Below are 26,670 nucleotides of genomic sequence, written 5' to 3' on the forward strand. Positions count from 1 at the left end.
CACTTGAGAATATTTGGGAGCATATCCTATGCTCATGTGCCACATCAAGGGAGAGCGAAACTTGATGATCGGAGTGTCAAACATATGTTTGTTGGCTATGACACAAATTCAAAAGGCTATAAGTTATACAACCCAAGCAGCAACAAAGTGGTGGTGAGTCGTGATGTTGAATTTGATGAAGAAGCGACATGGAATTGGGAGGCTCAAGAAGAAAGGACATCTGACTTTCTTCCATACTTTAGAGATGATGAAGAGCATGAGACCATGACACCTGCACAGGATGCAACCTCACCTCCTTCTCCAGCAAATGTTGCATCTCCTTCTTCTTAAGAAGGTTCAAGTGAAAGGCCACAGAGGCTGAGGAGCATCTAAGAGCTCTATGATGATACAGAAGAAGTTACTAATTTTGATTTTTTGTATTGTCTCTTTGCTGACAGCTAACCAACGAGTTTTGATGAAGCTGTTACAGATAAAAGGTGGAGACAAGCCATGGAGGAGGAGATCAAGGCAATAGAGAAGAACAACACTTGGGAATCAATAACTCTTCCCAAGGGTCATCAAGCAATTGGTGTCAAATGGGTATACAAGGCAAAGAAGAATGCACATGGAGAGATGGAAAGATACAAGGCAAGACTTGTGGCTAAAGGCTACAAACAAAGGCAAGGCCTTGACTATGAGAAAGTCTATGCACCTGTTGCCCGCATGGAGACAATCCGTCTACTGATCACCTTGGCAGCACAAATGAAGTGGAAAACCCATCAACTAGATGTCAAGTCGGCATTCTTGAATGGATATCTTAAAGAGGAAGTCTATGTTGAGCAATCACTGGGTTTTTTGGTCAAAAACCATGAAGATAAAGTGTTGAAGCTCAAGAAATCTTTATATGGATTAAAGCAAGCTCCACGAGCGTGGAACAGTCGCATCGACAAGTATTTCCAAGACAATGGGTTTACTCGATGTCTCCATGAATATGCTTTTTACATTAAAGTTCATACAAATGGAGATATTCTGCTTGTTTGTCTTTATGTTGATGATCTTATTCTAACGGGTAATAACCCTAGATTGTTTGAAGCTTTCAAGAAAGCTATGTCCCTTGAGCTCGAGATGACGGACATAGGGCTCATGTCATATCACTTGGGCTTAGAAGTGAAAAAAATGGAGGAAAGCATCTTCATATCTCAAGAAAGCTACACAAAGGAGATTCTGAAGAAGTTCCACATGTTCGATTGCAACCCCGTGAACACCCCAATAGAGACTGGAGGGTGGAACAAAACTATCAAAGTTTGATGATGGAGAAAAGGTGGACTCCACTTTATTCAAAAGTCTAGTAGGAAGTTTGAGGTACTTGACCTGTACAAGGCCAGATATACTCTTTGGAGTAGTAAGTCGCTTCATGGAAGCTCCTACCTCTACTCACTTGAAGGTTGCTAGAAGAATTCTTCATTACCTAAAAGGACCGATAGACCTTGGGCTGTTTTATACTTCTTCCAATGAATTTAACCTTGTGGGATTTTGTGCTAGTGCTTATGCGGGAGATATTGATGATAGAAAAAGCACAACTGGTTTTGTGTTTTTCTTGGGTGATTATATTATTTCTTGGAGTTCAAAGAAACAATCCATTGTTACTCTCTCGACTTGTGAGGCTGAATACGTGGCAGCAACATCATGTGCGTGTCATGCAATTTGGCTGAGAAGATTGTTGAAGGAGCTCAATTTGCCACAAATTGAAGTCACAACGATTTGTGTTAACAATAAATCGGCACAAGCACTTGCCAAGAATCCGGTGTATCATGATCGAAGCAAGCATATTCACACAAGGTATCACTTCATCAGAGAATGCATTGCCAAGAATGAGGTAGAACTCAAGTATGTGAAATCTCACGATCAAGTTGCAGACATCTTTACAAAGCCTCTCAAATTTGAAGACTTTCTGAGATTAAGATCAAGTCTTGGAATGAAAAAGAAAATCAAAATTAAGGGAGAGATCTGTGGGGCCCTAAATAAAAGTAACAAATGAAATAAAGAAAAAAGAAGGAAAAATGTGATTGGAGGAAATAGAGGCAAAAGTAGGCGGCTGAAGCAATTGTAAAACAATTTGTCACATTTAGTTTTGAATTGGTTGTGAGCTGTTGCAACTTGTTTTGCAAACTGCAAAAGAAATCCAGCAATTTCATTGGTCCAAAGTTAGGCAAGTTTCCCTATAAATAGAGGAGCCGTTCCTCATTTTATGTACACCAAACAGAGAGAGTAATTGAGAGAATAGAGTACTCGCAGTCTATTTTCTATAGTTCGAGAGATAATAGAGTGGGAGTAATATTTAAGTGAGTTTTGTAAAATAAAGAGTGTTATTTCTTTTGAAGTGCAGTAATCTCTTGACACTAGCAAGTTGTATTAAGTGATATTATAGTGCTCCGTTCAAGTATTGTATTTTATCCCCGTTAAAAGATTTGGTATTGTTGTTACTCTCTTATTTTTGCTATTTAACGTGGATATTATTCCTGGGTGGGATCGTTATTTTCCAACACAAATACTTGTGTAATGGTTCAGTATAGCATAGAATTATGTGTATAAAAGTTAGGGAACTTTTGATATTTTTCACAAGTTGTGGGATTTTCATACTTACACGAAAAAATATAACATAAGTTATTCCAAATAAAATTTCAACTTCAAATGACTGATTTCAAATCATGCTCTGAAATCATGTTCAAACTGCCCAGTGTTGAATGACAGCCCCATAATAGTGAAATTTTTGTCCCACATAACCTAAGGATTCAGTTGAAACTAAAGTGCTGCCGAGTAGTTTTCTCCCCAAATGGACCTGTTTGATCATGAGAATTATTCACATTTTTTGGAATAATTTTTACTTTATTTCAGATTATAAACTTTCCAAATTCAATTTTGAGTTGGATTTCAAATTTGAAAAACAACTTATCTGTTTTCCAACTTACTTACGAGGACACGTCTGAAGAGGAGGCGGGCGCCCTCTAAGTTGACCACCCTACTATCACTTTTGAAGTTGTATTTAAACACATTAAGGGTGAACATTATTCTACATATTCTTTGTAAAAAATCAATATTTTTTATGCAACACTGATTTTTGTTGGATTAAGTTCCCAAAGGGATGAGGTTACTCAAGAAATAAGGATAGTGATCGAACTTTGAAAAGATAAGCTTACATGTACAAGCATCCTGGCGGTAATCAATACTAGAAGTACCTTACTGCTCTATTGTTTCAATCAATCAGATTAAAGCCAGCAAGAAATGAAAAAAGAATGTGGTCTGTGTGGTATAAGACTTTACTGTAGATGGAAAACCAAATGAGTTTCATGTGATATAGGATTCACAGTAGATCGAAAATAAATGTGTTCCTTATGTTTTTCAAGAAAAAGAACAGAAATGAATTTTGGGTCTAGCTTAGCTACAAAGTTTCTAGTAGCTTACATGGTGAAGATTGTCCAAGATCATTATAAAGACAGGACAATTCATTCTCTCAGCCAATGTAGGACACTACTCCAATACGCCCACATGCCCCAAACTAAATATTTAAGTATGAAATATTAGACAGGTTGCTACATAATGAAGAATGGAGTGCTAAATTCCCAAATATCAATGTGGAGCATTTATCCAAAACAGGTTCTGATCACAACCTACTCCTTGTCAATTGCTCCGACGACAACCAACATGTAATCAAATACTTCAAATTTCTTAATTTTTGGACTGATCAAAAAGAGTTTCTTCCTTTGGTTAAAAAAGTCTGGGATACTGAAGTATATGGCAACCCTATGTGGAGATTACAACAAAACCTGAAAACTTTGGCTAAGGAACTTAGTAAGTGTTCTAGAAACAGTATTGGGGACGTTTTTGAAAATGTCAAGAAATTTGAGAAGGAAGTTTCAGACGCAGAAACTGCTTACTTAAATTCCGATTCTGATACTGATAGAATGCTGCTTAATAAGGCTAAAGCTGAATACATCAAGTGGTTGAAAATGGATGATTCTATTTTAAGACAAAAAGCTAGAATCAAATGGGCAGAAGAAGGGGACTCAAATACGAAGTACTTTCATAGTACCATCAAGGCTAGGAGAAGAAGAGCTCAAATCTATAAAATTAAATATCAGAATGGTCAATGGGTCGAAGGAAATTTAAATATTTCCAAAGCTGCCATCGATCATTTCAGTGACTTATTCAGTGAAAAACCAAGGGATAGGAATTTGAACTTTATCAGAGGTTGCGACAATCTGATCAGTACTGAGGACAACACCCTATTAGCAAAATATCCCACAGCAGAAGAGATTAAGACGACAATAGATTCTATGGACCCTAACAGTTGTGCAGGGCCAGACGAATTTAATGGTTTTTTTTTTCAATACTGCTGGGACATCATCAAAAGAGAGGTAATCTCCTTTGTTCTCTCCTTTTTTCATGGGTCTGACCTTACAAAGTACTATACTCATTCTTTTTTGACACTGATTCCTAAAGTCACCTCACCTAATTGTTTTTCTAAGCTTAGACCTATCAGTCTTAGTAATTTTTCAAACAAAATACTGTCTAAAATTCTTGCTTTAAGGATTAACAATATTTTGCCTAAGATCATTTCTGAGAATCAATCTGGTTTCGTTAAAAGTAGGCAAATCACCGAGAATATTCTTTTAACACAAGAGATTATTCATGGTATTAGACCTAACTCTAACAGTTGCAATGTTGTTTTTAAATTAGATATGTCTAAAGCTTATGATAAATTGGATTGGAATTTCTTAATTTCTGTTCTTAGAAAGATGGGTTTTGATGTTTTTTTTTTATCAATCTAGTTTATAGGTTGATCTCTAACAACTAGTATTCTGTAATTATTAATGGTGTTAGATATGGGTTTTTTAAATCTTCTAGAGGCTTAAAACAGGGAGACCCTCTATCTCCTGTTCTTTTTATTATTGCAGCCGAAACTCTTTCAAGAGCTTTGAATCATCTTAATCAGAATGATAGGTTCATTAATTTCTCTATGCTTAAAAAAGGGCCCCAGATTAATCACCTTAGTTATGCTGATGACCTTGTGCTTTTCACTTCTGCCGATAAGTTTTCTATTAAGCTCATGATGAATTTGCTAAGGTTGTATCAAAAGGCTTCTGGTCAGGAGATTAATAATGATAAGACTTTCTTTCTCACCCATAGTAAGACGGATAGGATTTATAACAGGAGGATAAGAAGGTGGACTGGTTACAAACAGTCTTCCTTCCCTTTCACATACTTAGGTTGTCCCATATACTGTGGTAGGAAGAGAATCTCTTATTTTTCTGACATTTCCAAAAAAATCCTTAATAAGATTGCAGGTTGGCAAGGAAGATTCTTATCTCCAGGTGGTAAGGCTACCATTATTAAGCATGTTCTTCAATCTCAAGCACTTCATATTTTTGTTGCCTTAATGCCACCTGTTACATCTCTATATGAGATTGAAATGCAATTTGCTAACTGTTACACCTCGGAAAATTTTCGTTCGTGTACAGTGAATTGACTAGCGAAGGACAGTTACGAGTATCGAATTAATGGTGTCTTAATGAATTATTGGAGAAGAATTATAATTCCCCTTACGTTGGTAATGAAGTGCCAAGTAAGTTTCAAGAAGGACCCATAAGCCAAATATGGGCATAAGCCATCCAAAAAGGGCGAGTTAAGGAAACACTTTCGGAGGATCTGCTTTGGAGGGGCCAAAACTCCATTTTTAAGTCGGAATTTGGGAAACATACCACAGGATTAGAGTTGTAGATAATTGAAATATCGTTCTAACCATAGGTCGTGGGCCCTCACAGCATATCGGTATCAAAAGTTATGGCCATTTTACGACAGACAGTTCATCACATTCTGGCATGACATGCGATTCGCACTTGGTGTCACATGTTCGACATGCGACTCGCATGTTCGACATGCCACTCGCACTTGGTGTCGCATGTTGTGCCAGTGAGAACCGATCGACTGGCAAGACCTGCGACACAACATGCGACTCGCATGTTCGACATGCGACTCGCACATGGTGTCGCATATGGTGCCAGTCCAGAATCTTCTGGACCATTATATATAGACCCAACTTCGTTTTTAACCCATTTTTTCACCATTTTTGGTCCGAAAATCCTCTAGAACCCTCTTAACATTTCATCCACAAGAAAAATCAAAGGAAACCAAGATTAACAACATCAACTCCATGAATCAAAGTGTATGAAACCCAAGTAAAGTTCATCTTCCTCAAGGAAATCCAAAGAGAGAAAGTAGGGTTTTGGTGCTAGAAGGGAAAACTCCACTCAAGGCTTGTTCAACCATCATCCAAGGTAAGTTTTATGACCATTTCATGTTGTTTGAGGTATTAGAGGGCTTAGATACTTGAAATGTAGAAGAACATAGAAAGTGGGTCATTATTGAGTGAATAGTGACGTAATTGAATGATAATGGAATTGAATCATAAATATTGGAACGTTGTAATTAGGAATACGTTATAAATGACGTGTAGACCAAGACATGGGTGTGAATTATGCGAAATTATGATGATGGGCCATAAACCATAAATGTGAGTTAATTGGAAGAAAATGGTGGATTTTACTAAATGTACATAAATGACGATTGTGGATTGTGATATTGTGAGTGTTGGGAGTTGAAATATGACATGGGAAAAGTAGTAGAAACAAAGGAAACGCTGCCCAATTTTCCCTAGAAATAGTAGCGCGTTTTTCTCGTCGATTGACTAACACGATGGTGCGAATTATCTCTTGAAGGTAGAGACGTTACGTCAAGGGAAATCAAGCGAACGATAACATAGTTAACGACAAAGGTATGTTAAGGCTTGTCCCTTTCTTTCAAAGGCATGATTCCTAAGTTGTGAATTCATAAATGCTTCCATGACTTCCTTAATTTCAAAAGTTAGAAGCTTATGATTCCAAAGCATGATTCCTTCCTTGATAACCCGTAAATATTTTCCAAATGCCTACATCGTTCCAAAACGAAGGTTTACGAGTTTGTAAGCTCTTATGAGGGCAATAATGGACATATTTTTTTATCATGATTACAATGATGCCAAAGATGAGAATATTTTCCTATGATGACTACGATGAGACGATTTCATGTTTAAAGGTTCCAAGTTATGATTTCAATGACGATGTAAGAATATGGAGCTATTTCTTGACTTCTCAATTTTATTCATGGATGACTATTATATTTCCTTTAATATTTCCAAAAGTATATAGAATGACTTCTTACAAGATTATAACCCTACTCTCTGTTCTTTTTATATTAGTTTTCGTTGACAGTCTCGCCTTATGATGATTGTCCCTTCAAGGTGAGACATGACGATCATGATTAATCCATAATATACCCGGAGGTGTTCGACCTTACGTCACTCCGATGGAGTTATAGCTTTTCCTTGGGTTGTCCTGCATGTTATGAATATTACGTATGTATATATATATATATATATATATATATATATATATATATATATATATATATATATGATATGAAAATGTTCTCAGGGGAAGTGGGGAAAGGTGAGGCGCTATAGACGCATAGCCACCTGTACAGCTGGCATATCACGATTTCATCCCGGACGCGGGATATATGGGTGATGGATTGGGTCGTACGTTCCTCGGCACTAACATACTATACTATATATGGATCGGGCCGTACGTTCCACGACAATATATTAATGTATGATGACATATGGATCGGGCCGTTCGTTCCGCGGCAATATATTTATATATGATGATATATGGATGGGGCTGCACGTTCCGCAGCAATATATGATATGAAGTAAGTCAGCATGTGCTATTTCTTCTATACGTGACAATCATATACAGTTGCTCCTTATTGATGTTTCCTTTATCTCATTGACGTCTTTTCATTGTTATGCCTTACATACTCAGTACAATTTTCGTACTGACGTCCGTTTTCTTTGGACGCTGTGTTCATGCCCACAGGTAGACAGAGAGACCGCGCCGACCTATAGGAGCTATCAGCAGATTTACGGGAGCACTCCACTACTTTGGAGGTGCTAGTCGAGCTATGATTTTGTGTATATATGTATATGTCTAGTACTCCAGTAGAGGCTCGTAGATATGCAGTGTGGGTTGTGTGGTATCCCAAGGTTGCCATTATGTAGAAATTTATATACATATATGTGCATATGATTTTGATAGCCTAAAGGCTTATGTTTACAAAAGTATATATATTTTAAACAGAAGATGATTTCTTTATGATTTGAATATAAATTGATCAAAGGAGTATTAAATTAGCAGGATAAGTCATAGAATGAGCGGTGCTCGGTGGTTAGCCCCGGGTACCCGTCACGGCCCCCTAGTTGGGTCGTGACAAAATTGGTATCAGAGCAGTTCGGTCTTAGGAAGTGTCTACGAGCCGTGTCTAGTAGAGTCTTGTTTATATTGTGTTGCGCGCCACATTGATAAACAGGAGGCTACAGGGCATTTAGGAAAAATGACCATCTTTCATCATAAGAAATCGTGCGATAGAGCTGTATTATAAGATTATCCCCTCCCTAACGGTGCGTTATAATTTCAGCGAAGCTGATGAAGGGAAAAGCTACAGCAGCCCAGAAGGGCAAGATGGTGGTTGAAGAAGGGCTCGATCGAGAGCCGTCTATATATTTGAAGGAGGGCGAACCCCAGAATAAGGCCCCACCTCGTTTTTCCAATACTTCACCTACTTTCGAGGATCAAAGGGGAGCCTCAACTTTAGCTCCAGCATTCCCCGTTCCTCCCCCAGATGCCTCTGGCCAAGAGATGTGACAGACTATTCTTTTACTGCCTCAATTGGTTGCCACTCAAGCCCAGCAGCAAGATATGGGCCACGGTAACAGGGGTTGGAGAAAGGAAGGTAATTCTTCAGGGTTTGATCATGAGTTTAGGGGTGATTCAAGGCGACAATTCTCTAGGTCCTCAGTTCATTCGACAAGTGGTGCTCCTCCGCAGTTCTCGAGACCCAGGTTTGATGGATCTACTTATTCTGGGTCATCCCAGGGCCTCAGAATTTCCAATTCCAGAATTCGGAGTAGTTCTAGTCATACGAGATTCTCGGTACCACGATGTACTCAGTGTCGCAGGTTACATAGGGGACCCTGTCGTTTTGGCTCGGATGTTTGTTATGCCTGTGCTCGGCCAGGCCATTTAAAGCGTGACTGCCCATCGCTACGTGGTAAAGCTAAGGTTCGAACTACGAGAGTGGTAGTTGACTCTTCGTCATCGATACGCCTCCCAAGGCCAGGGCCATATGTGTTAGTAGGTGTTGGTAGAGACCAAAGAGGGACGCCTAGTCCGAGTAGATCCCGGCGTCATATCCATGCATTAACTGAGCGACAAGATCTTGAGTCCTTCCCTGACATTGTTCCAGGTATATTGTCAGTATCCTTTTATGATATGTATGCATCGATTGATTTGGGCCTTATGCCGTCATCTATTACTTCAGATATTATTGACTGTGTTAGAGTAAAAGACTGGGCCAACCAAGCAGATTGAGATGTTTATATTTGTTAGTGAACCAGTGATTGCCAGAATCATGATTTACGAGTAAGTTGATTGACAGCGAGTGAATATAAATAATATGTGTATATATGTGGATGTTGGACTCATAAACCGAGGGTGCAGGCACAACTTGTGAGACAAGCACTATTATTTATATCCCTTAATGGTAAGTGATCTTGTGTTGTTCGCTTACGTATTAGGTGTTACGATATATGTCCCATTGAGAAATCGGACGGTTTCTGGGCTATGTGCAGGTTCGAGATTGTTATGTCTACAAGCGAAACTCTGCCGAAATTTTCCTAGAATCTAAAGGAGATAAAATATAAGCTTGTGACATGTTCCAGCGAGAAGAGATGTTGCGCGACAAGGTAACGGCAGGACGATATTAAGTTAGGAGTATCATTAATAACTACACGAGGTGAGTTAAATACTATTGGATGGATGGTAACAGTAGTTATAAGGTAGTACTAAACCATGTCATAGGAGAAAAAGGGTAACTCCAATAGAGGGTGATATTGAAGTATTGATTGGAGGGATAAGCACGAGGAAGATACGATAAGTTTATTAGCAAAATAAAGTAACGGCATCACGGAGACAGAGATATGGATATGAAGGGCTATAATAGATGTAAATACGTTGGTGAAGTGACTTATGTGATAAGTGAAATAGGGATAATCAGAAAGAGTAATAGTTTAAGTATGCTCACTTCGTAAAGTTTAATCTATTTTATGAGCAAGATTTGCGAATGGTACCAAGAAGTGTCACTCTATAGGGTTGATTATGATCAGGATATAATGAGGACAGAGCGATAACTGGGATACACAGTAAGTAAAGTATAGCAAGGAAACGACAAAAAGAAAAGTCAACTTGACAAAAAAAGGGGGATATGGCAAGTCGTAGTATTTTGTGAATGGTATAATCAAGAGTAAAAGAGCATAAGACATAAGGGGTATTAGTTACGCATGAGACTTAGACCCTCGAGAACAAAGATGACATTACAAGCGAACTTTGACCACTGAAAAAGAGGGCAAGTGATATTATATGGATAGTGTGGATGACTAGACCTACTATTGTAGTGAGCACCCCTATGGGATGAAATTTGTAATTGGAGCGAATTTAGACATTGAGTGATAACTACCGAAGGAGCTAAGTAAAATACATTATTGTTCGGACTGCTATGCCAATTGTATCACTCGATTACAAAGTTGCAAAGTGAGTATGTTAAGACCTCCCACACGAATTATCATAGTTATAAATTATGGGGAGCAACACAAATGAGATATAGTATAGTAAGGGATATGTGAATTAAAGATTTGAAGGTGAGGTTACGGAATTAAGAATGGTACAAGTAAAACCCTTAAAGGGGGGAAGCAAGTAAAAAGAATACAAGTATAGAAATTGGAATGATGGACCCTAAGATGTGATAGATATAGACTCTGGAACTAAGAGTGAGAGTTGTACGGAAATAAGTTTAACGATTGGTAAAAAAAAAAAAAAAAACGAATACGGATTGAGCAGGCATCTGAGGCTACATTGGAAATCATCCGCGGAGACCTTGAACCACGTGACATTGGGAGCAAACAACTCAAGGGACATTGTAAAGGATGGCGATGTGATACTAGAATGGAGACAAATGCACTAATGATAGAGTCGTTGTAATGATATTGTGACTTATAAGCGACAATTGATAAGAGAGACTTAAGGTTTTCTATAGTAGGATGTAAGATATAAAAATCAAATTGAATAAGATGAATAAAGGAAAGAAGAGAGCACGACGCGGTAAGTTGCTACGGATAGACAAAAGATTTTGCAGTTCGAATAATCACCGAGCCTAGTCATAGTCGGGTACGTGAAACACCGAACCTTCGTAGTCAGACATGCTATGTAAAAGATGTGAATATGAATATGACCATGGATACGATATGTAAATGAGTATGATTATGAATACGGATGCAGATACGGACACATGTACACGTACAGATGTGTATGTACACAAATCATGCAAGAACAATTATGTAACTTGCAAGTAATTATACGTCGCCCATGAAACCAAGTGGCTGCTTAGAAAGAGGTAAACAAGAATAGCGTGGTCATGCTACCCCCGGGACAGTTGAGGGGAAATATATGGTAAAATTAGTTGAAATGTGGAGTTGGGGTTAGTGTTAGGGATAAATAGGATAATTACTTCGAATATGACATAAGTGCATGTTATACGCTGATTACAGTGACCTGGGATGTGACAACCTACGAATGCATAAAGAAGCAGCCTCAGTCAAGACCTTGTGGCAAGACGACCACTGGGAAGGAATGACCTGGGAAGAAGAAGAGAAAATGAAATCCATGTACCCGCTTTTATTTTAATCCCCGGGAGAAATCCAACATGAGATATCAACATTTTGAGGTATGTGATGCTTTATATTTCTGATGTTGCGGTCGTGTGTGGCCCTTATTGTTGTCATTGTTATGGCCCTGTGAGGCATTAAGTATTATGGGTTGTTGTGACAGGTTAGTAGTGCCATATTACAGGGGAAACTCTGGCGAAATTTTTGTAGAATTCCCGTGTGTTTAATATTTGAGGACGAATGTTCCAAAAGGGGGGAAGAATGTTACACCTCGGAAAATTTTCGTTCGTGTACAGTGAATTGACTAGCGAAGGACAGTTACGAGTATCGAATTAATGGTGTCTTAATGAATTATTGGAGAAGAATTATAATTCCCCTTACTTTGGTAATGAAGTGCCAAGTAAGTTTCAAGAAGGACCCATAAGCCAAATATGGGCATAAGCCATCCAAAAAGGGCGAGTTAAGGAAACACTTTCGGAGGATCTGGTTTAGAGGGGCCAAAACTCCATTTTTAAGTCGGAATTTGGGAAACATACCACAGAATTAAAGTTGTATATAATTGAAAGAGCTTTCTAACCATAGGTCGTGGGCCCTCACAGCATATCGGTATCAAAAGTTATGGCCATTTTACGACAGCCAGTTCATCACGTTCTGGCATGACATGCGATTCGCACTTGGTGTCGCATGTTCGACATGCGACTCGCACTTGGTGTCGCATGTTGTGCCAGTGAGAACCGATCGACTGGCAAGACCTGCGACACAACATGCGACTCGCACATGGTGTCGCATGTGGTGCCAGTCCAGAATCTTCTGGACCATTATATATAGACCCAACTTCGTTTTTAACCCAATTTTTCACCATTTTTGGTCCGAAAATCCTCTAGAACCCTCTCAACATTTCATCCACATGAAAAATCAAAGGAAACCAAGATTAACAACATCAAATCCATGAATCAAAGTGTATGAAACCCAAGTAAAGTTCATCTTCCTCAAGGAAATCCAAAGATAGAAAGTAGGGTTTTGGTGCTAGAAGGGAAAACTCCACTCAAGGCTTGTTCAACCATCATCCAAGGTAAGTTTTATGACCATTTCATGTTGTTTGAGGTATTAGAGGGCTTAGATACTTGAAATGTAGAAGAACATAGAAAGTGGGTCATTATTGAGTGAATAGTGACGTAATTGAATGATAATGGAATTGAATCATAAATGTTGGAGCGTTGTAATTAGGAATACGTTATAAATGACGTGTAGACCAAGACATGGGTGTGAATTATGCGAAATTATGATGATGGGCCATAAACCATAAATGTGAGTTAATTGGAAGAAAATGGTGAATTTTACTAAATGTACATAAATGACGATTGTGGATTGTGATATTGTGAGTGTTGGGAGTTGAAATATGACATGGGAAAAGTAGTAGAAACAAAGGAAACGCTGCCCAATTTTCCCTAGAAATAGTAGCGCGTTTTTCTCGTCGATTGACTAACACGATGGTGCGAATTATCTCTTGAAGGTAGAGACGTTACGTCAAGGGAAATCAAGCGAACGATAGCATAGTTAACGACAAAGGTATGTTAAGGCTTGTCCCTTTCTTTCAAAGGCATGATTCCTAAGTTGTGAATTCATAAATGCTTCCATGACTTCCTTAATTTCAAAAGTTAGAAGCTTATGATTCCAAAGCATGATTCCTTCCTTGATAACCCGTAAATATTTTCCAAATGCCTACATCGTTCCAAAACGAAGGTTTACGAGTTTGTAAGCTCTTATGAGGGCAATAATGGACATATTTTTTTATCATGATTACAATGATGCCAAAGATGAGAATATTTTCCTATGATGACTACGATGAGACGATTTCATGTTTAAAGGTTCCAAGTTATGATTTCAATGACGATGTAAGAATATGGAGCTATTTCTCGACTTCTCAATTTTATTCATGGATGACTATTATATTTCCTTTAATATTTCCAAAAGTATATAGAATGACTTCTTACAAGATTATGACCCTACTCTCTGTTCTTTTTATATTAGTCTTCGTTGACAGTCTCGCCTTATGATGATTGTCCCTTCAAGGTGAGACATGACGATCATGATTAATCCATAATATACCCGGAGGTGTTCGACCTTACGTCACTCCGATGGAGTTATAGCTTTTCCTTGGGTTCTCCTGCATGTTATGAATATTACGTATGTATATATATATATATATATATATATATATATATATATATATATATATATATATATATATATATATATGATATGAAAATGTTCTCAGGGGAAGTGGGGAAAGGTGAGGCGCTATAGACGCATAGCCACCTATACAGCTGGCATATCACGATTTCATCCCGGACGCGGGATATATGGGTGATGGATCGGGCCGTACGTTCCTCGGCACTAACATACTATACTATATATGGATCGGGCTGTACGTTCCACGGCAATATATTAATGTATGATGACATATGGATCGGGCCGTTCGTTCCGCGGCAATATATTTATATATGATGATATATGGATCGGGCTGCACGTTCCGCAGCAATATATGATATGAAGTAAGTCAGCTTGTGCTATTTCTTCTATACGTGACAGTCATATACAGTTGCTCCTTATTGATGTTTCCTTTATCTCATTGACGTCTTTTCATTGTTATGCCTTACATACTCAGTACAATTTTCGTACTGACGTCCGTTTTCTTTGGACGCTGTGTTCATGCCCACAGGTAGACAGAGAGACGGCGCCGACCTATAGGAGCTATCAGCAGATTTACGGGAGCACTCCACTATTTTGGAGGTGCTAGTCGAGCTATGATTTTGTGTATATATGTATATGTCTAGTACTCCAGTAGAGGCTCGTAGATACGCAGTGTGGGTTGTGTGGTATCCCAAGGTTGCCATTATGTAGAAATTTATATACATATATGTGCATATGATTTTGATAGCCTAAAGGCTTATGTTTACAAAAGTATATATATTTTAAACAGAAGATGATTTCTTTATGATTTGAATATAAATTGATCAAAGGAGTATTAAATTAGCAGGATAAGTCATAGAATGAGCGGTGCTCGGTGGTTAGCCCCGGGTACCCGTCACGGCCCCCTAGTTGGGTCGTGACACTAACTTCTTCTGGGGAGAGAAAGATGGTAAAAACAGCTATCATTGGTCCTCTTGGGATAACATGAGTTACCCTACCATAGAAGGGGGCTTGGGTTTCAGGAGTCTTCTTGATATCTGTCACACATTTGCTGCTAAAAGAAGGTGGAGATTGAGAACAGAACCCTCTTTGTGGGCACATTTCATTAAATCAAAGTATTGCCAAAGAAGCAACCTCAACTCTAAGACCATTGCTCCAAAAGATTCAGCTGCTTGGAAAGACTTGCTTCATATTAGAGATAATATTGAAGCCAACATCAGTTGGAAAATTAATTCCGGAAACAGTCTGTTTTGGTGGGATAACTGGACCCATCATAGGTCTCTCTATCAGATGTTAAACCCTTCGGCCAAGCCTGGTAATGTGAAAGTTAACCACTTCTTATTGAATCAGCAATGGCAGATTGATGATAATCCTTTTTCCTTACCAAGGGACACTCTGAATCTGATCAAGAGTATCCCTATCGGTAAACATGATGAAAATATCAACCTATCTGGAATCTGAATAGCAATGGTTTATTTACATGTTCCAGTGCTTTCGAATTCCTTAGGAAGAAGGAAGTTTCCCCTCATATTTATAATTTCATCTGGATAAAAGAAATTCCTTTCAAGGTTTCCTTTTTTATGTGGAAGCTTTTAAAGAAAAACCTTCCTCTAGATGCTAATCTTACAAGATTTAATATTGACAAAGGTGCTAGTTGTTGTTGTTGCAGGACTGCATGCATAGAAACTGGGAATCATGTTTTTGCACAAAGTGAGCTTGCAAAACAAACATGGCAAATCATGACCAGACCGCTGGGGATCAGCATTACTGGTTCCACTGTTCAAACAATTCTGTGGCAATGGTGGAGACAAAAACCAACAAATATTGTTCACAAATTCCTTCTACTTATCACTCCAATGATAGTATGTTGGGAAATTTGGAGAGCAAGGTGCACTAAGAAATTTGAACAAAAAAATATTACTGCTTCTAATATATGTTTTCAATCCGTTTTTCAGATCAAGGTGGCAATAAGACAGAAAATTCAAATCTATAGACTACACCTGGAACTGGAGCAAAGTTTTGTTTCGAAGCGGAAAACTTCAAAGCTGTGATAACCAGTAAGATGATTAGATGGATCAAACCTACAGGCAACACTTGGAAGCTCAACACAGATGGAAGTTACATGAAAAATCAAAACAAAGCGGGAGCCGGTGGTATTGTTAGGAATAGAATTGGGAATATGGTCATGGCCTTTGCATATCCAACCCAATTCTGCATTAACAATTATAGAGAAGCATATGCAGCTCTAGTTGGAATTTCTTGGTGTGTCAATCATCCTTTCGAAGCCCTTGAGGTAGAATTGGACTCCAAGATGGTGGTACAAATGATAGATGGTTCCTTAAAACCTCCTTGGAGGTTATTGGACATTATAGAAAACACTAAGGCAAAGATGGCTCACAGAAACATCTTGATAAAGCGTTGCTTTAGAGAAGGGAATGAGGTGGCGGATGCACTAGCAAAATATGCAACCCAAATTCAAGTCCCTAGAATTTTTTTTAATGAAGGTGACCTGCCAACGGAGGCTAGAGGACCGCTCAGAATGAATAAACTTGACTTCCCCTCCTTTAGGAGAAGTGTTAAAAAGAACTTAGGCTGGTGCTTTGAACCACCTTGAGGCGACTTAGATGTTATGCATTAACTTCCTTAAGTTTCAATGCATTAGTAGATTGAATAGTATATATATGTAATCTTAAGTATGGAGGTAAGGTGCCATGTCCCCCTCCAATGTAACTATTTTTGGTTCAATCGACATGGTAGGGGTCTGCCAAACCCCCCATCACTACGATGGTGATGGTTTCTGGAAAAAAAAAAAAAAAACATAACATATAGACTGTGTGGCTTTAACATCATCATAACAATTAGTTCATGAGGTAAAGATTGTTGATGACCAAAAAGAGACACTATTAATTGATTGATTCAACCAATATAATACAGGAAACTCTAGCAAACTGAAACTGCATAAAATGGTACAAAGAGCCGGGGGCGAAGCTAGTTCGCACCAGGGGTCTGAACCCCCTCGGCGAATAATTATACTGTATATACAATTTATATATATATATATATATATATATATATAAATGTTGAACCCTCTTGATTTTGTGTTTACTTCTTTATATTTTTGAACCCTCTAGGTAAAAATCCTAGCTCCGCCGCAGTGATGTTGCTGGATCTGGAAGTTGTAAACCATAATGACACACAGCCTAAAATTCTCATAGCTTTAGCCAAATCCTAATGTAGCGGAGGTTAGCTCTTTTTTTATTTTTCATTTATTCACGTATTGACTAAGATTCTAATTAAAGAGTGCATGGGATAAAATTGTAGCTCCTTTTTTTACTAAATAAGGTGTACTAGAAAATAGAACGACCAAGGATATAAGCGCATAGAAGATAACAAATGACTGGAGTACTGGACTAGAAAATGCTACTAGGTACAGCTCAGAGTTGACATCTTGACGAATAAAATAGAGTATACTAGTATCGGAATTTGAAGGAAATAATACCTAAAAATTGATTAATGGGATTTTTCATATATAGGAAGATGAAATTGTTAAGAGATTATGCTGGCTACTTATGACTCAAGAAGGATAGATAGAACAGTGAGCAAATTTAAAAAGCAAATGGTCGTACTTGAAAAATGGGAAGTACACAAAACCCATGATTCCTTACTTCATCATACATCGGATTTATAATTCAAGCAAGCAAAAGCATCAGGAAATGTACTTTTACCACTTAGTGATATATCTTTTCAGAAACAAATTAAGTGTGACTAGCTAGTGGGCGTACTTTCTAAAATCGTTTCTTCGTCTCTTGAAAATTAGATATACAATCGAATTTCAGATAATTAAGGAACATATATGTATCGATTGGTTGTTAAGTAAAAGTTTAATTTGATCCTTAAACATCAGAGAGAAATAAAGGGTTTTAAAGAAAAAAAAAATTAGTATTAAAGAAGTTCATTTAATTGTGTTGCTAGGAGAAACAAGTACGTACTACTTAATTACCTGGAGCTTGAGAACTCATAAAGTCTTCCTTTCTGTGAGAAAATGATGACAGCAATTTCAGCATCACAAAGAACTGATAGCTCATAAGCTTTCTTCATTACTCCATTTCGCCGTTTAGAGAAAGTCACTTGCCGGCTTGTTGCATTCTGAATCCTCTTCATTTCTACCTTTCCTCTCACCATTTTCCTGCACATACCACATAAGTACTTAAAAAAAAATCTAAATATAAATATCATGACTGCCAGAATAAATGTTAGTCCTACCAAAGATTAGCAAGAATATGAGGTAGCTTGTGAAGTATTAAGCTATGAAGTTTGCAGCTGATAGAAGAAATTTATGCAAGAAATATTAAGAGCCAAAAAACCCTAAATATTTCTAAAATAAAAAATTGAAACTTCTAGCTGACCTTGAACAAGAATAAATCCAGAAAAGTTGAAAACCCTAGTTAGCTCTCAGGAACTCAAAAGAGATGAGATGTATTCAGCTGGAAAAGTATGAAAATATATAGTATGAAATTTACCCAAAAGCATAAGAATCCCAAAAAAGATGGATTTGCCGGCAAATGGAAATAGGAGGAAGATAGACAGAGATTAAGCACTAACAAACGAAAAAAGACATGAAAAATGGTTATTCGGTTGATGTATCAATCTCTTTATTTTCAGACCAGTGAGTCAGATATTTCCTAATTTATCGTATTTCTCTTATTCCCTTTGTGCTTCTCTAATCAGACTTATCCTCAAAAAAAGGAAAAGCACAAAAAAAGTAAGCATAAGTCATAAGAAAGTCCAGTCCGAGAAAAAGCTCATTGTTACCTTGTTTTGGTAATCACTGAAATAGACTTTACTCACACAGAAAGAATAAGAATCTGGAACCAAAATGACTAAAAAAAAGACACATTGAACCAAAATACCAAAAAAAAAGAGGCACAAAAGTACTTTTAACGCAGTATTTTACTGCGTTAAAGAATATAGCTTCTCTCCTTTAACGCAGTAAAATGCTGGCTAAAGGACCCCTACAAAAACCCATCGGATTTCAGCACTGGTCCTCTCCACCCTCATAAAAAATTCAAAAAATGCCATTAGAGGTTGTTTTGAGGTGGACTCCACTTCCAAAAACGTCGTTTTCTATTAAAATTTCATCAGGAAAGTTTAGATTCTCGGTATATTCAAGTCAAAGAGCAAGATTCTAAGCTCGAATTTTAGAAAAAAGCGGCGTACAACTCGATTAAAACAACTCTACAACAAACTTCGATCAAGGTATTCTACTATAAACTTTTTTATTATTTTGTTAAATACAGTATATCCTTAGCATGTTTAACGTTTAATAGTCGTGAATTTCAAAAAAAAAAAATTGGGCTGTTGATCTTCGCTGTTGACAGTAGCTTTGCTACTATTTTTCTTTTTTGTGCTTATTTATTAATTTATTATGAATTGTTACTTTTTTAATTGATTATGAATTGTTAATTGTTTATGAATTGTTTAATATAGTAATCTACTATTATTTGTAAAATATGCCATTATTAGTTAATTAGCTATTAATTGTTGATTATGAATTGATATTTTGTTAATTGATTATGAATTATTAATTTGTTAATTATTTCTTAATTGTTTAATTAGAGAATAAAACATCATCAATCCTAATAATTGTTAATTATGTCATTGTTAATTTATTTATTTGTGAAATTGCTTATCCCATGTTAATCGTTAAATAAATTAGTTCGTTATTTCTTTAATTGTAGTTCGGAGAATAATTGTAATTAGATATAATTATTCACAAAATATGATACAACATAATACACATATTCCCCATAAATGATTAATTAGTTAATATAATTTCACTTTAATTTCAAGAATAATGAATAATTTAGTTTCCACAGACACGACTCTTTCATGGATCCGAATGTTCACCCGGGGCCCGATGATAGATCAGTACTTTCTTTGCAAAACAATCATAGGTCAGAGTTATTATGGACTGGTGCTATAGGGATAGCGACTAGGCTCCGTCCCCATAGGCTGCAGAGAGCGTGGGCTCTTTTATGCGAGTGCCCCCCACACCCCCGCATCTTAGAGATATTGTTTCGGGGCGATATCTATCGTTGCATGTCCGTTGGTCGGGTACAATATGATTAGGCGCTCATTACGGCCATGGTTGAGCAATGGAGGCCGAAGACACATACCTTCCATCTACCCACTGGTGAGGCCACGATTACACTTCAGGATGTTGAGGTCCTGTTTGGATTACGGGTACATGAAGAGCTATTATACAATCGGTGCAAGCCTCCTCTTGGTAGGACATGGGTGTCTCCTCAGGACATTGTTGATCTTCATGCCCATTTGTATCTGCTTATTATATTCGGGGGCATCATGTTCCCGAACACATCGGGTGCCTATGTCAGCTTACGATTTTTGATCTTCTTGGAGCATCTGGACCGCTTGGGAGACTACAGCTGGGGCGGTGTTGTTTTGGCATACCTTTACTAATGCCTGTGCCGAGTGTCTATTGGTTGTATCGGCGATGTGTGTGGATTTTTTGCTCTTCTCCAGGTAATATTTTAAGTGTGTGTTCCTTTAATGTAAACAAACCTCTTGAAACGACGACTAAAAAAATCGTATTTTCTAACATCGCTTTCAGTTATGGGCGTGGGAGAGGATGCTGCCTTTTCAGCCCGTATCTAGGCATCACCTCGGTATTGACATGCCCTACGCGAGGAGGTGGACGGAAGGTTTTGACCGGGATGTGGATATGCACCATAGTATTCTTTCATTCCGGGACCAGCTTAATCAGATGACAGATGTTGCAATAAAACTATTTAACTTTACATTATTAATTTAATTAAACGTCTTTTCTACTTGGTGATCACTAATTTGTATCTATATTTTATGCATCTATTTATATGGACACTGTTATTTTTGATGGGTTGCCTGTCACGCCCCGAACCATGGCCTGGGCGTAACACGGCACTCGGTGCGTTGCTGCATGTGACCAAGCGAACCACATGACTTGCTGAGTCTACATAGGACATGAACTGATGCGGAATATAAGATAAACATGCATGAATTGTGAAAACATGGAGTTCAATAATCATAAGTCTGAAAATATTATTATATTATATCATGAATGCAGAATTATGGTAATGTAGCCATTAAGACCAACTCAACTGAACAGGATAACTGACTAGTCTATGAAACCTCTGACACGAATCTGTCTGCTAAACTGTTCATCGGGACAAGGCCCTCGGCATACCTTAAATGCATAACTGACATAAATAAAAGTAAAGACACAACCCCGAATGAGATGGGGCTCACCAAAAGCTGATACGAGCAATGTCCTGACGAGCAAATCTGCTGTCTTGTCAATCAATACCTTCATCGTGAAATGCAGGCCCCCGGGCAATAGAAAGGGGACGTTAGCACTTTGAATGTACTGGTATGTAAAACAACTGAATGAAATAACATGGGACATGAAATAATAATGATAGCAACTGAAACCTGGTCATGAACACTCAGTCCTTGCCAGGGAACATGAGATTTAATAAAATATGAAAGGATCCAGTCATTATGAGAGATCGTCCGGGACCTGGGTGGAGCGATCCTCATCCTACGGTGGCTACGTAGTTTCAGGCTATCTGAATCCTTCCTCGGTAATTAAAGCAACTCCTAAAATCATGAACATGTAAAATAAGTGGCACTTGCTAACCATGGTTTTCATGAATATTATCTGCGTGTACATGGATATCATAAATTATAGCTTGCTTGCACGAACTTGTAAAACATGTATAGTATTTTCTTGAAAATAGCATAATATATCATAAACTAGCATGCATGAACCCATGGAATGAGATATATGGGTTTTTCATATATTACGGACAGATTCTTAATAATCATAAAGAAATATTAAGAACTAAATGATGGAATTATAACAATTCATACATAATATAATCATGGACATGGACCTAAGGTTATCATGAACATGGTATAGAAACCCTAGTTTTCGTAAAGAATCATAATTTATGGATTATGAGGTGTGGGGAAGAACAATGATGTTACCACACGTAGATAGCAACTCTACATGCCTTAGTCGCTCCAAAACTTGAATTAAAGACTTGAGCTTCGAAAAAGATTTCCAAAGTCTTGAATTCTTGAACCTTGGGATGGGTTTTCTTGAAAACCCTAGTTTAGGAACAATGATGTCTTGCTTAGATTATTAGAGTATATATTAGAATTAAGTTGAAAGGGTTTACTCAAGTTAGAAAGGGATTAGAGACTTAAATTAAACCTAGAATCATGATATAACTTACCTTGGAAGTTTCTTGAGGTTTGGGACTTGTTCTCTATGAATTTAGGGTGATTTTTCGTGAATGGGGTGTTGGGGAAATAAACCCCAAATCTTAAATATAACTTAAAACGCGTAAACCCGACTTTTAACCCGAAACCCGACCTTTTATGAGTTGGGTCCGCGACGCACATGCATCGTGCGACCCCCTGCAGGTCGATATTCAGAGAGGGTGTTTTTGTACGATCGGCCCGTGACGCGGGTCCATCGCACGCGCCCGCACGCTCCCCCACAAGCGACATGTGTTGGTTCTGCACAGTGTTCGGTAAAATAGGCATAAATTCTTGTACATAGCTCTGTTCAAGACCCATAATATACCGTTGGAAATCTATTTCAAAGGGATACAACTTTCATCTAGGAAGTTTTTCCAAATTCCAAAATAATAAAGGGGTTATGGTCATTGAAAGTAAGACCTTCTACAAACTCACTTGAAAACATCCCCCGTAGAAAGGCTTCTGACTTTGCTTTGTCCAAAGACTATTCTTATGACTTGATTAGTTTCCAAAACACTTACTATAACCCTCATATTGGTTCCATTATATTATTATCTTATGAGTCAAACCTTCGCCCGAAGCTACGAGGTGTTACATTGCCGGCCTTTTGCAGGGCTGGTCAGGCTGCGTGGAGGTCGCGGTGTACATTGATACACCTAAACATCGTTAAGGACCACATGCCCGAGCACGTCTTACGATAGTTTGGGAATACTCAGAATATATACCCCGACGTTCGTCATGAGTCCGACATTACCAGTGGGACGATCGAGCGGCCATCGATGATGCATTTCTGGGTTTCATGGGTGTTCAACTCTAGCGTTGGCAGGACAGGTTGGGGGACTTTAGAAGTGGTCTATCATGCGACTCCCATCATGGATTGCATGCACTGGTATCATGGGATCACACGTGGATTGATTGGCAACCCAGCTTTGCGTCCCGCAAGGGATGTAGGATACGCAACACTCGTGGGGCAGTATGAGGCGCTGGTAAGTTTATCATATTTAGATTTTTTTAATAGTATTAATTATTACGTTTCAAACTAACTATTTTTTTTATTGTTGAACACAAATGCATATGGTAGTCGTACAACGATTACACATATTGGGGTTAGAGCACATGTCTTACCTCAGGGTTGCGGGGCTTGCGGCGAAGATGGTACGGATATCCAAGGACGGTATCCAGCAGGCAGAAGAGTTTCGGCGCATGGATGATCATGTTCCAGAGGGTGAGTATCAGGCGGCGCGATGAGGAGGATGTGGTGCTGCCGGAGGACGTAATGCTGCCAAAGGACGCAGTGCTGCTATAGGGTGCGGTGCTGCTAGAGGACCTAGTGGTGGAGGACACCATCTAGTAGATGAGGCAGATGAAGATACTCCCATTCCAGAGGTCATTCCCATTCTAGTGCATCCGCAACCGTTCTAGTCCAGTGGCAGCTCAGCGGAACAGTCACCTACGTTTACGCCGGCGCGCCTACTTGCGGAGATACCTAGGTCTTCATCTCAATCGAGCCAGAATGCGTACATGGAGAAACGTGATGACATTATTTGGGCGGCATTTTGCTCATCATTAGATGATGAGCAGCTTGACTTCAATGACTTTTTAATCCCGGTTTGCATTTAAAATACTTATTTGATTATTTAAAGTACTTATTTGAAATATATATGTTACTTATTATTTCGTAATTTTTTATATTTTAGGATTCAGCGCCGGTGGGTCCACCAGAGCGACCCACTCAGGCACTCTCGTGGGCCTACCGAGCCAGAGGTGTCTTCTTATGAGATTATCGAGCCACAGGTAATATTTTTAGTAAAAATTAATTTTATTTAATATAAGGTGAATATTTATTTAATTTTTAACCTTTATTTGGACCTCGAACAGCATCTCGTCCATGAGACTACTTCATATTCTACACCAGACCTATCTCAGGAGCCTGCTCAGGCACCCGTCGATACACTAGTTTGATTATTCAACAAATGTTAATGTATTCAATATAATTAAGAAATGGTACTAAGTTTTATATATTTTTCAGGTTCATCCTTTGACGCTTGCGGTGGCATCTCCTGATGAGAATGGGTCTCATTTCCAGACCCAGATCAGCCTGAGATTCTGAGCGTACCAGCGAGACTAGATCCCAAGAAGAAGCACGTTTTGCAGAAGGGCGCAAGGGTGAGGGATGATCATGGCTTAGAGCACCCTCTTATTAAGAAGAAAAGGGGGGATAGAGACAATGGCGAGCGCGGTGGGGATGGTACGAGCCTTAGGCCTAAGGATAGTCTCAGGCATACCACACATGGGACCCATCCATGATAGTGTATATACAATAGTGTTATACAATTTAAGTAAACATTATATATTTTTGCGTATCTATTTATATGTATAAATATTATCTTAGTCTTTATTATCGTTTATAGCGTCACCTCCTAAATTGATAATAGAAAAAATCGTGACATATTTAAAATAAAGTTACGCATTAATTTAAAAATAACACGAAATCCTAAAACATAAATAACTTAAAGCTAATGACAACAAGTTTAAAAAAAAAAAAAAAGGACTTCAAGCACTTTTCAACCACTAAAACGACAATAAGAAATTTTGCATATCCTTGATGTATTGAGCCTACCTTATTAATCGCACATAGTATACAACTAAAATACGTAAAAAAGTGTGAAAATGTAAAAGAAAGAGAGCTTAACCAAAACACATAGGTCCTTTAGCGCAGTATTTTACTGCGCTAATGGAGAGAAGGTATATTCTTTAAAGCAGTAAAATACTATATTAAAGGACTTAACCGTGCCATTATGGTCCTTTAACACAGTATCTTACTGTGTTAAAGGTACTTTTGCGCCTCTTTTTTTTGGGGGGGGTATTTTGGTTCAATGTATCTTTTACTGGGCCATTTTGGTTTCGGACTCAAAGAATAACACGGAGCCAGAAAAGGAATTATAAATTATCTTATACTCCCTCTGTTTCAATTTATGTGAACCTATTACTATTTGGGGAGTCTACGAGGTTGTTCTTTGACCACCTTTTTTTAATCGTTTTTCTAAATTATTTGAATTATAAATTATCACGACTTATAGTACTTTTTATGTAGTTTCTAAATATATAAATTTTATTTTTACAAACTTGAAAAATCTATGTCAAAATTGAAGGTAAAAGTTATAAAGTTTGATCCTCATACTCCGAAAAGATTCACATAAATTGAAACGGAGGGAATATAACTTTCGCCGTTCTTCTTTATGTGATATCTGGATACGAAATTTAAAAAGAGGGGAAAGATTTTTGCTCATCTCAGTTTGGGCAAATGAAAATTCTAAAAGCAAATGAAAGGAAAATGTTCACAATATTAGCACAGGCAGAAACAGAATATTATAGAAGTGTTGTTAGTAGAAGAGGAGTTCTAAACATTACCTGAAAAAACAATAGAATTTTTTTTTCTTTTTGAGTTTAAGTTATATACACATTACTGTGTAAACTCAATGCAATTTAATCTGTTATAATATGACACTATCAATTGATCAATTTTTCCTGTTAATATATATCTTGCTTAATATTGAGAGGTTATTTGTTGGTAGGTCAATCTAATTGAATAGTGTAAAAGAATTAATGTGAGTGCACATTTTTTAATTAAAAATAATAAAGATATCATAAGATCTGTTTTTAATAAAAAATAATAAAAATATAATTAAGTAAAGAAAACAATTCTCTAACAATTTAATTTTTTGGATAAAATGATCACACACATCTCAGTATGGTACAAGAGCAAGTACGCGTGAATTTTTATTTCTAAGTCTCACTAGCACTTAGCATCAAAAAAATTCTACTTATCAAACTATGAAAAAGAATCAAAATTGCGTGTTTGAAGACATAATTTAATACTCTCTCGGTTCCAGTTTATATGGCATCGTTTGATTAGATTCAAAATTTAAGAAACAACAACAACAACATACCCAATGTAATCCCACAAAGTGAGATCTGGAGAGGGTAGAGTGTATGCGGATCTTACCTCTACCTTGGCAGGAAGAGAGGTTGTTTCTGATAGACCCCCGGCTCAAGTAAAGTAGAAGCAACATCAGGATAGCAAGAAAACTAAAGCAGAAAAGACAACAAGTAATAGTAGAGACTAAGAATAAGAAATATGTGAATACTAAAATAAAGAAACAAAATATGACGAAAATAATGCTGATCCTACCAGAAAGGAAAATAATAATAATCTTACTACTAGCGTTCTACCTTAATCCTCAATCTCCACACCTTCCTATCTAGGGTCATGTCCTTGGTAAGCTGAAGACTTGTCATAT

The 26,670-nt window shown here is 37.7% G+C and overlaps 1 protein-coding gene across 6 annotated transcripts in view; it reads right to left on the reverse strand.

Moving 5' to 3' along the window:
- LOC132639068 (MADS-box protein AGL42-like) overlaps nt 1–18,792 on the reverse strand; it is a 33,437-nt gene extending 14,645 nt beyond the window's left edge. The window contains exons 1-2 of one of the 6 annotated variants that reach the window (XM_060355615.1): nt 18,451–18,792; nt 18,045–18,230 (exon numbers count right to left, since the gene is read on the reverse strand). In XM_060355615.1, coding sequence (XP_060211598.1) covers nt 18,045–18,226 — 182 coding nt within the window. In that variant the 5' untranslated portion in view covers nt 18,227–18,230; nt 18,451–18,792. Of the gene's footprint in view, nt 1–18,044; nt 18,231–18,307; nt 18,329–18,450 lie in introns of those variants that run through there. The other 5 variants (XM_060355616.1, XM_060355613.1, XM_060355612.1 and 2 more) reach the window with 5 other exon arrangements.
- Nucleotides 18,793–26,670: the final 7,878 nt, after the last annotated feature.

This window comes from Lycium barbarum, chromosome 1 (assembly GCF_019175385.1).
Source record: "Lycium barbarum isolate Lr01 chromosome 1, ASM1917538v2, whole genome shotgun sequence".
Taxonomy (NCBI): domain Eukaryota; kingdom Viridiplantae; phylum Streptophyta; class Magnoliopsida; order Solanales; family Solanaceae; genus Lycium; species Lycium barbarum.